At 44.5% G+C, this 11,936-nt stretch overlaps 1 protein-coding gene across 1 annotated transcript in view; it reads left to right on the top strand.

The window, feature by feature from the left end:
• Nucleotides 1-3,898: 3,898 nt before the first annotated feature.
• Nucleotides 3,899-11,936, top strand: part of NUB1 (negative regulator of ubiquitin like proteins 1) — a 26,255-nt gene continuing 18,217 nt past the window's right edge. The window contains exons 1-4 of the mRNA XM_040643785.1: nt 3,899-4,031; nt 6,866-6,983; nt 9,234-9,401; nt 11,297-11,355. Of these exons, the coding sequence (XP_040499719.1) occupies nt 3,961-4,031; nt 6,866-6,983; nt 9,234-9,401; nt 11,297-11,355 (416 nt within the window). The 5' untranslated portion in view covers nt 3,899-3,960. The remainder of the gene's footprint in view (nt 4,032-6,865; nt 6,984-9,233; nt 9,402-11,296; nt 11,356-11,936) is intronic.

The raw sequence follows: 11,936 nt of genomic DNA, 5'->3' as shown, positions 1-11,936 counted from the left end.
ACTTGGGTTAAACATCTGGGAGCAGAGCATGCCGGAAATTCGAACCCGGGACGCAGAACCTGAAGACTGCATGCTCTCAGAGGGATTCCACCTGAGTCAGGTGAGCAGCGAAGCCCATGGGGCAAAGGCAGAGAGAGAATCCTGAAGCAGATTCCCTACTGAGCGCAGAGCCCGGCATGGACGACATGGACGTGGGGCTCAATCCCAAGACCCAATCTCTCAGTGCCTGAGATCCAGCCTCCCAGCCCATGTTTCCTGGGAATCAGAGCAACTCTCATATCTGATACTTCCAAAATTTCTTTCAGCTTCTGTCATCTTCCAGGGGGACTGAAATTATGTATTCCCAATCAGGGGGAAACAAATCTCCCTCACCACTTGCTTGGTTACTCTGTCCTTCGAGTTCTCTTCCAGCTAAAATGCTAAATAAAATGGCCACGTCTCCAAATAAGGTTATCAGTGATTGAAAACCTACCAGACTGGAAGTGTGACTCATCATTCAAATTCCCTGAAAATTCCAGTTTATAACCACTTCCCCAAATTCCCATTTACAAATAGAAAAACCAAGAATGAACTGGTTTTCTTTTTAAATCCACTTCCTCATCTCTAAAAAATTAGTTTACTGCACAACTTCACCCAACACATGTACACTGTTCTGATCAAAGCAATTCTAAATAAAGCTGAACTGTTGAAAATTCCTGATACTTTTCTAGCAGGAGCTGATAACGTTCAGCATGAAATTTCACTGTCATGTAAAGGATGTTTAAGGATTTTCTGATTCAACTCCAGCAGAAGTTGCTTGATTCCTTGTTACTACAAAACCCATAGCAAGAAAAACAAAGAGACAAATTAGGAAGAATTCTTCATCTCATGAAATTGCAGTTGAAGCCACTAAATGTCAGCGTTAGGAATCACAGAAAGGAGGCAGGTTAATAAAATACAGCAAGAATGATAAAGGTTGAATTATTGGGTTAAAGACAATATGCATTTTGATTTTGATAGTTACTTCCATGTTGCCCTTGTAGGAGATGTGCCAGTTTCACCCTCCGGGAGTAAATAAAGAGGGTGTCTATTTCCACACAGCCTTGCCTTCACCGGCTGTCACTTTTTTTCCCAACCTGATAGGCACAAGGTGGTATCTTATAGTTTGTTTTTGTTTTTAGAGAGAGAGAGAGGCAGAGGGACAGGGTGAAAGATTCTTTTTTTTTTTTTAATCTTTTTTTTTTTTTAAAAGATTTTATTTATTTCTGTGACAGAGAGACAGCCAGAGAGAGAGGGAACACAGCAGGGGGAGTGGGAGAGGAAGAAGCAGGCTCACAGCGGAGGAGCCTGATGTGGGACTCGATCCCGGTACGCCGGGATCACGCCCTGAGCCGAAGGCAGACGCTTTAACGACTGCGCTACCCAGGCGCCCCGTAGGGTGAAAGATTCTTAAGCAGGTTCCATGACCAGCACGGAACCTGATGGGGGACTCAATCTCACAACCCTGAGATCGAGACTTGAGCCAAAATCGCATCTGATGCTTAACAGACTGAGCCACCCAGGCGCCCCATGTGTAGTTTTAATTTATATTTATCTCATTTTGAGTGAGGTTAAGTAATCTGTCATATGTTTATAAACCATTTGTATTTCCTCTTCAGGGAACCACATTTTCAGAGCCTTGGCCGTTTTCTATTTTGGTCCTTTTCCTATTGAATTGTAAGAGCTCTTTATATACCAAAGAGATTTGTTTTTGATGTGACTCACCATTATTTTCTCCCATTTTGCCGTTTGTCTTTTCACTAAGCAGCTGATTTCACTCAACGTAAAGAACTTTTTTTTTTTTTAAAGATTTCATTTATTTATTCAACAGAGATAGAGACAGCCAGCGAGAGAGGGAACACAAGCAGGGGGAGTGGGAGAGGAAGAAGCAGGCTCCTAGCGGAGGAGCCTGATGTGGGGCTCGATCCCATAACGCCGGGATCACGCCCTGAGCCAAAGGCAGACGCTTAACCGCTTTGCCACCCAGGCGCCCCTCAACGTAAAGAACTTTAATTTCAAAGATTTTCTAAGTATTTGTGTGCCCCAAGGAGGCTATTGAGATAGAGAAGACTCTTACTTGGACAGACACAGAAATCCGCCAGCTTGGCGTGCGCTGGTGGGCCTATGGGCAATGCTTCCAAGCCAAGGGTTGAGAAAAAGGGACTGAAATTGACCTGCTTAATGTGTGCTGCAGCCTCTCCGCGATGGGCGGGAACACTGGCAGACAACGGTGCCTTTGGGAACCTGTTTCTCTTCCTTAAAAATGGATTTAGGCCATATTCCACCTAAGGCTTCCCACCCGAGAATGGAAGGGCACCAGGAGGAGGGGTCCTGCCTCACCTCTCCCGATAGGGGGTGTCCAAGGGTGTGCAGAGCCCCTTTCAGATGGTTTGTGTCAGGGTCCGCCCGGTTTTATTCTAGATCCAATATATCCATTTTTGGAAATGTACAGCTGGGGCTAATCGCATCCTGGGGGTTGCCCTGGTGTAGCTGATGTCGTTTTTTGTGAATGTCGACGGCCAAGAAAGAATTCTTGAGACGTCATCTGTACAAAATGGTGGTTTTATTAAAGCACCCGGACAGGACCCGTGGGAAGAAAGAGCTGCTGCCACCACTTCCTGCTGCCCCAGGATTATCAGGAGCAAGTGATTTTATACCTTAGGGTTGGGAGAAGTAAAGATAAGGGAGATTCCAAAAGGACTTTCATATATTAAAGAAGACTCTCAGGATCCCGGAGGAATGTTACAATCTGCCTATCTCAAGTATTTGTCAAAGGGCTGCAGGTTAGAAGGAAAATTTAATTTTATCTACATTCTGTCTGCCTTTGTTTCCCACATCCTAGTGAGAGGGGCAGACAGATCCTCCCACAAGACTTCAGCGACCTTGGTCGGGTGGACGGTGTTATTATTATGCCCGTGGACGGTGTTATTATTATGCCCGTGATAGAGGGCTAAGTAGCTGGGGTACCCCCAGGCACTTGTTGGAGCTGGCTGCTTGCTAGCGAGACCTAAGTAAGCTCTCAAGCCCCCACCCATCACAATGCTAGAGCAGGCCCAAGGATGGTTTCGGGATTCATAAAGGATGGGCCAACAGCCTCATCCGAGCCAACTTTCTGAGGTCTGAGACGGACATCTATCTCCCATTTCCGGGTCCTCCTACCAAAGGCTCAAAGCTCTACCAGAAAGTGTGCTCAACCACCTGGGTGCCGCCCACGTTCCGAGAGCATTTCAAAAGTTGCCCTTAATTTTTATGCACACTTGTCTTATTTTCTCACCTGGACGTACGGACAGAGCCCAGGCATAGCTCTGCATTGACCACAGCGCTGGGCAGAGCGCTTTGGGAATAGGCGGCTCTCCATAGACCTTGCGGTTGCTGGTGCGATGGATACCTGGTTAGCAGGGCCAGCGTCGGGGGAAAGAAGCGCCAGGGCAGGAGCCGAGCGAAGCAACCTAATTTCATCGTGAGGGGAGGCCCGATGGAGAGCGGGAGTAAAACCCGGACATTTAGGGGGACAACCCGCCCTCCGGGGGAAAGCGCTCTTCCTGCAAGGTCCGCTGGCTTTTTTTCAAGGCTTTTGAAGAAATGAAGCCAGGAGCAATTTCCTCTGAAGTCGAGCAAACTGGGTCCGGCCTGCGATCCCGCGCCATCCCGCGCGGATACCGCCTCGGCTCCCGCAGGGTCTCCACCGCCCGGGCGGTATCCTCAGTGAGCCCCCGGCCAGAGGCCACTCCTAGGCCCCGCCCCGTCTCGCCCTGCCCCACCCACCCCGCCCACCCCCGACTTAGCCCCGCCCACACAATCATCAACACTCGCTCCACGTTAGCCCCGCCCACAACCTATTCCCCCGACCCGCCCTCTAACCCCGCCCACAACCCTCCTTCTTGGCCGCGCGAGGGTGGCGCGGCGGCCGCAGCGGCGGGGGCGGGGCCAGCCTCACCCGGAATGAAAATAAACGGCGGCCGCTGCCGCATCCGGGCACTCGGCGGGTCGCGGCGGGCGCGGTGGTGGCGCAGGTGAGGAGGGGGTGGCCGAGCGTTTGGTCCCTGACCGGGGCCTCACCGGCGCTGTCTGGCGCCCTTGTTTCCGGCACGACCCCGACGCATCCCCCGCCCGGGGTGGGGCGCGGCCACAGCGGCGGGCGGCGGGCAGTGGGCGGTGAGCGCGGAGGCTGGCCGGGGCTTGGGGACGCGCCGACGGTTCGCGCGGCCCTAGGTCTGCGCTGGGCTGGGTCCGGGTGGAGGGGTGTTCATCTGGAGTTTTTCTGGGGGCGAGACAGAGGAAGTTATGTATACACTAAGGTAAATCTCATTAGCCGGACAAAAAGCTTGAATCCTAACACTGCTATTCCAAATATGTCATTTGGGATTCGTATTTGCAGTCGAAGCTAGATTTTCTTTGCTATTTAATGAGAAAATATGGTTGAGTCTGCATTTCTCTGATGATCTGGTTCTGCATTTGTCATCTCCTTCCCTTACTCTTATTTTTTAGTACAAGAATCTTTTATTACTCCGCCTAAGATGATAATACGATGGATTTTGAATATACGTGTGTATATATATGTATATTTGAAAAGCTCTGGGTAAAGGTCCCATAGATCGATTCATTACAGAAGTGAAAGTGAAATTTTTAAAGGAGTGGTTTATAACGTTTCGCTTTCAGTTTGGAGCAGTGATATTAATGAATTTCTGGCCTCCCCCGTCCTTGTTTTATTGAGAAATAATTGACATACATCACTGCTTTTTTGGCTGTAATGTGAAACATCGTATGGCACACATAATGAAACTTTCAGTTCTGTAGTTAAAATTGAAACTGGTTTATTAAACTTTTTTTGATTGGATTTCAAGTACGTATCCACTTTTTATTCTGTTGTCTATAACAAATTTTCGTAAATTTCAAAACAGATTAATCTTTTTTAAACATTAAGTCTTGTGCCTGTGGACTTCCATCTGTTCTGTTGATTTGCTCAGTGCGTACTGCGTTTGTGAAACCCTTCGGGCCTTTACTCAGACCTTACAAAGAGCTTGCGTCAACAGTCCGTGAAATGATTATCCCTCCCCATGGATATTTAATCCAGAATTCATGAAGATTTATGCGTACGGAACTATGTAGGGTGGTGGCGTGAGTTATTTGTGTTTGAAAAGCTACTCATGCTGTTCTGTGTGAGCAGCAGTTTGCTAGTGCTTGAAGATCTAGGTTTCTCTCGTGGGTCACCTGGCTGCACAGCAACCTCCGTGATGTGTTTGTTCCTTCCTCCCTTTCCTCCTCCGTGTCCTGATGACCCTCTTTCTCCCCCCAGACTGGTATAGGATAGATTTGAACTTTCTTTTAAAATATTCATTTATGGAATACACTGAAGTTAACAAACTTCATTTAAAAATTAGGTGAACTGGGTTTTGCGGGTGTGAAATACTACAGGCCCTATATAGAAAAAGAGAAAGTTACTTATCAAGGTGATGGTAACCTTTATATATATTTTTTACTCTATAGAACTTGTCTTCATTCAGAAGCTAATTACCCTTTTACTTTTCTTACTCTTTCTCTGATTTGGCTGTTGACATCTCTAGCAGCCTTCCCCACCCCTTCAAATTGCTATGCTAGTGAGAGATGAGACAACTGCATTGCTGCCAGGGGCTTCTTTGGGAGAGACTAGTTACATACACAGGACAGACAAGCCGCAAAGGATTGCGGGACAGAATGCAAAGTAGTCCAGTGTTGTAGGCAGAAATCCCAGTGCTACTATGGTGCTGCCTAACTTTGTGTCTTGGGCCAAGTCATTTTACAAACCTGGGGCCTGGGTGTTTTCAGCCGTAAAATGATGATCCAACCCGTGTTAGATGTGAATAGTGTACATAGATCTGCTGTCATGTGCTTATTGCAAAATATATAAAATTTTTCTAGCGAAACTTTTTAATTTTAAAATTTCCGATATAGAGAATATTGATAGTTCACTGTTCCAGCTAGCTTTTATGTTTACCCTATCAAGGTGGTTGGTCTTTGTGTTAAACTCATCAAAATACAAATACAAGAGAATTTTTGTATTTATGTTGAATTGTTTATGAAAATTAACAGCTTTAGGGACTCATCTTTCTTTGATCTTTTCTCTTAGATCAGAGAATAATAGTTTAAGAAATAGAAAAGTATAGGGGCACCTGGGTGGCGCAGTCATTGAGCGTCTGCCCTCGGCTCAGGGCGTGATCCTGGCATTCCAGGATCGAGCCCCACATCAGGCTCCTCCACTGGGAGCCTGCTTCTTCCTCTCCCACTCCCCCTGCTTGTGTTCCCTCTCTCGCTGGCTGTCTCTCTCTCCATCAAATAAATAAATAAATAAAATCTTAAAAAAAAAAAAGAAATAGAAAAGCATAATAAATGTTGCCACATATTAGCAACTTTGAAATACATATTTTATGTAACATATAATATGTAACTGTATATAGTGTATTTTAGCATATGTATAGAATGTGTATATTTTAGAGAACTTTAGAGCTAGTTAAAACTTAAAGTAATTCAGAGGGGCGCCTGGGTGGCTCAGTCGGTTAAGCGTCTGCCTTCACCTCAGGTCATGATCCCAGGGTCCTGGGATCAAACCCCACGTTGGGCTCTCTGCTCAGCGGGGAGCCTGCTTCTCCCTCTCCCTATGCCTGCCATTCCCCCTGCTTATGCACGCTCTCTGTCAAATAAATAAATAAAATTTAAAAAAATAAAATGAAAGTAATTTAGATTAAACAGGAGAGGGAGCGGTGCAGGGGAGCTCTTCTTACCACATTGAACACATCAACGTGTTTGGTAAGTTATAAACTGCTTCGAAATGTAGTATGGGGTATTGCTCATGTACTGTTTTGCTTTCAAGGATGGCGCAAAAGAAATACCTTCAAGCAAAATTGACCCAGTTCTTAAGGGAAGACAGAATTCAACTTTGGAAACCTCCATATACAGACGAAAATAAAGAAGGCGGTTTGGCATTGAAGGTATTTTCTTTTAAGACATAAATAAATAGCAGTGTTAGAAGTCTCCTTGGTAAATAAGATTCTGAAGTCCCTGGAAATTTCCAGGTTTACCTGTGTAAAGTTTTGGCATAACCAAAAGTATTAGAGATAAGCAGGGACCCACTTTTTACTAGGAATTGACAAACTTACTTTTGTTCAGTAAGATTTTATTCATATGAGAATGTTCTCTAATTTCCCAGGCATATACTATTTTTAATACCCTCACAGTGTTACATAAAATTAGCATTTGGGAACTGATTTTGCCCTGCTGGTGTGCGGTATTGATGATGCCACTAAGGGTGTGTATTACGTGTTCACGGGGAGCAGCTGATTGGTTCTCGGTTCTCCTTGCTAGCGTCGTTCACTTTAAACAATTGCTCCCTTCCCCCCAGCTTTTTTTATACTATGGCTCTCTGTTCATTTGTCCAAAATACATGTTTCTTTTTTTTTTTTTTTTAAAGATTTATTTATTTATTTATTTGACAGAGATAGAGACAGCCAGCGAGAGAGGGAACACAAGCAGGGGGAGTGGGAGAGGAAGAAGCAGGCTCATAGCGGAGGAGCCTTATGTGGGGCTTGATCCCAGAACGCCGGGATCATGCCCTGAGCCGAAGGCAGACGCTTAACCGCTGTGCCACCCAGGCACCCCAAAATACATGTTTCTAATACTTCTCAATCTTTTATGGTGACATCAGAAATGGCATTATTTTACGTAGTGAGGTTTCTAGAAATTGAAGTTTGCCTGCTTTTTCAAACAGAAAAACATTAATCATTTCTGACAGAAATTTTTTATATTGGAATATAGCATGTACTTCTTTGCTTTCTCAGTCCAAGTATCCTGAGATAAACGATGGAGTGTTTATCAGGAACTAAAGATTGTCACAAGGGCATCATATCGTCTGGGGCAGTGACACAGTGATGTGCTTGGGAGGGAAGAGTTTTTCTTCCTGTCTTTCCCGTTCCTGACAGGCCTCACTTTTTATTTTTTGCAACCCATCTTGTGACCTTTTTTCTGAATTTGTTTGTTATAATCTCTTGGCTCCAAAGCTAGGTATGGCATAAGAAAGCTATTTGTTCTTTGTCCCCAGTAGCTGACACAGAGCTCCAAAAACCCTTGGAATATTCACAGTGGTAAGGGTGATAGGAGCATCTTTTGTTCCAATGAGGCAGCTCTTGGTAATACCTTCAGGATGGGGCTGGTGGCCAAAAAGACCAAACTTCAATTAGAAGATTAAACTTTCGGGGCATCTGGGTGGCTCAGTCGGTTAAGCGTCTGCCTTCGGCTCAGGTCACGATCTCAGGGACCTGGGATCGAGCCCTGTGTCAAGCTCCCTGCTCAGTGGGAATCTGCTTCTCTCTCTTCTTCTGCTCTTCCCCCCATTCTCTCTCTCTCAAATAAGTAAAAAGAATCTTTTGAGAAAGGAGAAAAAAGATTAGATTCTCAGCCTGCTTTCCAACCTTGGGGAGGGGAGAGGGCTGGAGATTGAATTAATCACCAGAGGCCAATGATGTAATCAATCGTGCCTACATAATGGAACTCCCATAAAAGCCCTTAAATGATGGGTTTCAGGGAGTTTCCAGATTGGCAAACATACCCATGTGCTGAGAGGGCAGCACACCCCTACTCCTCAGGGGTAGAAGCTCCTGCACTCAGGACCTTTCCAGACTCCACCTGTGTATCTCTTCACCTAGATACTCATTTGTGTCCTTCATAACAAACTGTGATCGTAAGGATAGCATCCTGCTGAGTTCTGTTGAGTCGTTCTAGCAAATTATTTTACAACCAGTACCAACGATTCAGGATTTTCTGTTAAGAAAGTTATTTAAGTCTCACTTGACTTGTTCTCACAAGTTAGAAAAATGAGAATGCTTTTTTTTTTCCTTTTTATTCCCTCTAGTAGAGTTGATCACTTCACTGTTCCTTCAAGCAATTTATAATGTATTACAGTGACATAAATCATGGCCCACCTTTCTTTTGAGCCTAGAACAATCCCAGTTATTTTCACGTCTTCTTTTGGGTCTGTTTTCCTATCCTTTATTTGTTTTTATTTTTCCCTGGATCCGTTCTAGGCTCTGTACCTCTCTAGATGCCAAGCCCGTCTGGATTTCCCTCTGATGGGCTGACCACCACTCAGCAGTTTTTTGCCTCAGAGTCCTTCATTCGCTGTTCCGTATTGTGCCCCTTTTGTGAGTTGGCACTACGTTGATCTCTTTTCTGATTTTGCTTCACAGGACCTTGCTAAGAAGTACTCTGACCGGCTAGAATGTTGTGAAAATGAAGTAGAAAAGGTAATAGAAGAAATACGTTGCAAAGCAATCGAGCGTGGCACAGGAAACGAAAATTATAAAACAACAGGAATTGCTACAATTGAGGTCTTTTTACCTCCACGGCTAAGAAAAGTGAGTAATTTTCCCAAATGAGTACATGTAGCGATGCTTTGTTACTTAGTGATCAATTATGATTTTTTTTTAAAGCTACAATCCAAAGTTTAAGTTCTTCTAAGTTAGTTCACATGCTGAACGTTTATCAACTTCAGAGTTAATTTTATGGATTCTTAAAATTAAGAATTTTAAGACATTTACAGGGTAGGTTTGTCCCTCTTAGGCCTCCCAGACTTCACAAAGCCATGCATCACGTGCTTACCTTTTCTAGAGTTTGAATGAACATTTAGAAATAGTGGGGAATTAAAAAAGTACTTCTGGGTTTCCCAAACCGTACACAGTAGGACACATCAGGAAAGATGTCTAGAGGGTGGTCAGCTGAGTGATCAAGCGGGGCCACCTCCTGTCAGGGCCATGTCCTCAGTAGTTCAAGTCCAGAAATGGCGCTGGGGCAGGGTACCCAAAGGTTGCTGGCCTCTGAGGACCGATCAGTGTTAATCATTTTCAGAAGATTTGAAAATACGTACGTGTGTGTCAGAGCTACCATAGGACCCAGCAGTTTTACTCTAAGAGAAATGAAAACCGTGTCTGTGCAGAAACTTGCTCGTGAATGTTTATAGCAGCTCTGTTCACAAAAGAGCTCTGTATAGCTCTGTCTAGCCAAAAGGTGGAAATACCCCAAATGTCCGTCAGTGGGTGAACGGATCAACAAATGCACTATAGCCACACCGTGGACTATCATTCAGCCATGAAGAGGAATGAAGTGCTGACACATCTTCAACATGGCGGAACCTCAGAAACTTTATGAAAGAAGCCAGACACAAAGGCCACGTGTTGTATAGTTCCATTTCTATGAAGTATCTAGAATGAGTAAATCCATAGAGACCGAGACTAGATTAGTGGTTGCCTGGGGCTTGGGGGATAAAGGGAGAAAATGGGGGTGCAAAATATGGTATTTTTTGGAAAGGATGATGAAAATGTTCTGAAATTTGATCATCATAATGGTTGTATAACTTCATAAGTGTACTGGAAACCACTGACTTGTATTTTAAACAGGCGAGCTTTATGAAATGTAAATTATATCTCAGTAAAGCTTTAAAAAATTTCTAGGAAAAATAAAGAGCTTATGAGGAAGAGGAAATTATATATGTATCTACCTCAGGATGCCCGTTCATGAATTCAAAGGGCTACCTATATAGTCTTCCTCTTTGCTAGTGTCCAGCCCCTGGGAAACCAGACCACCAGTCAGAGAGCTGGTTGGCAGGTGTGGAATCTGAGCAGGTTTGCATCGTCTCCTAGGCTTTCCTGGTGATTCCAGTTTTTCTGCCCCCTTGAGGGCTGCTAGGTCACAGGGTCAGCACACGCCAGGTCCTGTTCAGTAGCTCCTTCGCTAGGCGCGCATCATTTCAGCCCTTAACATTGTCTGATATCAACCTTCCTGATTTTATAGGTGGAGTAATAGCACCAAAAAGTGTCACGCTATAGTACATTTTCTTCTTTTTTTTTTTGTTGAATTTTTTAATTTAAATTCAATTTAGTTAACATATAGTGTATTATTAGTTTCAGGGGTAGAGTTCAGTGATTCATCAGTTGCATATAACACTCAGTGCTCATTCCATCAGGTGCCTTCCTTAATGCCCGTCACCCAGTTACCCCATCCCCCACCCACTTCCTCTCCAGCAGCCCTCCGTTTGTTCCCTAGAGTTAAGACTCTGTTTCGGTTTGTCTCTCTCTCTCTGTTTTTATCTTATTGTATTTTTCCTTCCCTTTCCCTATGATCTTCTGTTTTGTTTCTTAAATTCCACATGTGAGTGAAATCATATGGTATTTGTCTTTCTCTGACTTATTTTGCCTAGCATAATACCCTCTAGTTCCTTCCATACAGTTTCTTTTATTTGCCTTTTTTAAAATAGGATAGGAAAAACCTGTTGGAGACCCGACTGCACATCACTGGCAGAGAACTGAGGTCAAAGTAAGTATCTGTCCGGTGCCCCAGCTGCTTGACCCTCCTACGCTGGCTCATAGGATCCTTTGTGACAGTCCTGTAAGAGAGATAGGGCAGGTACTATTCTCTCCTCACTTAGTGGAAAGGGAAATTGAGGCTGCAGAATGGGATCAGGCTCACACTGGCAGTTAAGGGCAGAGCGAGAACTCAAGACTGGCCCCGTTTGCCTCTATTTCCTGGTGTAACTTGAGATCAGTGGGAGCTCTGTGCCTCCCACCTACCAGGTACTTGATGACGTGCTTGAAGCAGTGAATGAGTGATATAAATAGCCTGATATGCATCAGATCATTAGCTTTGAATTTTATTTTGTAGTGCATTCATAACTTGCTGTGACATTCAGCAAAGTGTTGTAGCCAATTTCAGGCTATTGGCCCATCTGTAAAAAAGAAAAAATACTTGTCCCGTACTAGTGACATTCTCACTTTTGAGACCTGGTTGGTTATGTCATCCACTTCTATATTTTTAAGTGGTAAGTGTTTTGAGTACCTCCAGGGCTAGCCAGCCCTCGTCTCTGAAGCTGATTTTTCTCATTTTCTTTGGTCCGCATC

Source organism: Ursus maritimus, unplaced genomic scaffold (assembly GCF_017311325.1).
Source record: "Ursus maritimus isolate PB19 unplaced genomic scaffold, ASM1731132v1 scaffold_3, whole genome shotgun sequence".
Classification (NCBI taxonomy): Eukaryota; Metazoa; Chordata; class Mammalia; order Carnivora; family Ursidae; genus Ursus; species Ursus maritimus.
Note: the sequence above shows the minus strand (reverse complement) of the source record. Positions and strands in the feature narration are given on the sequence as shown.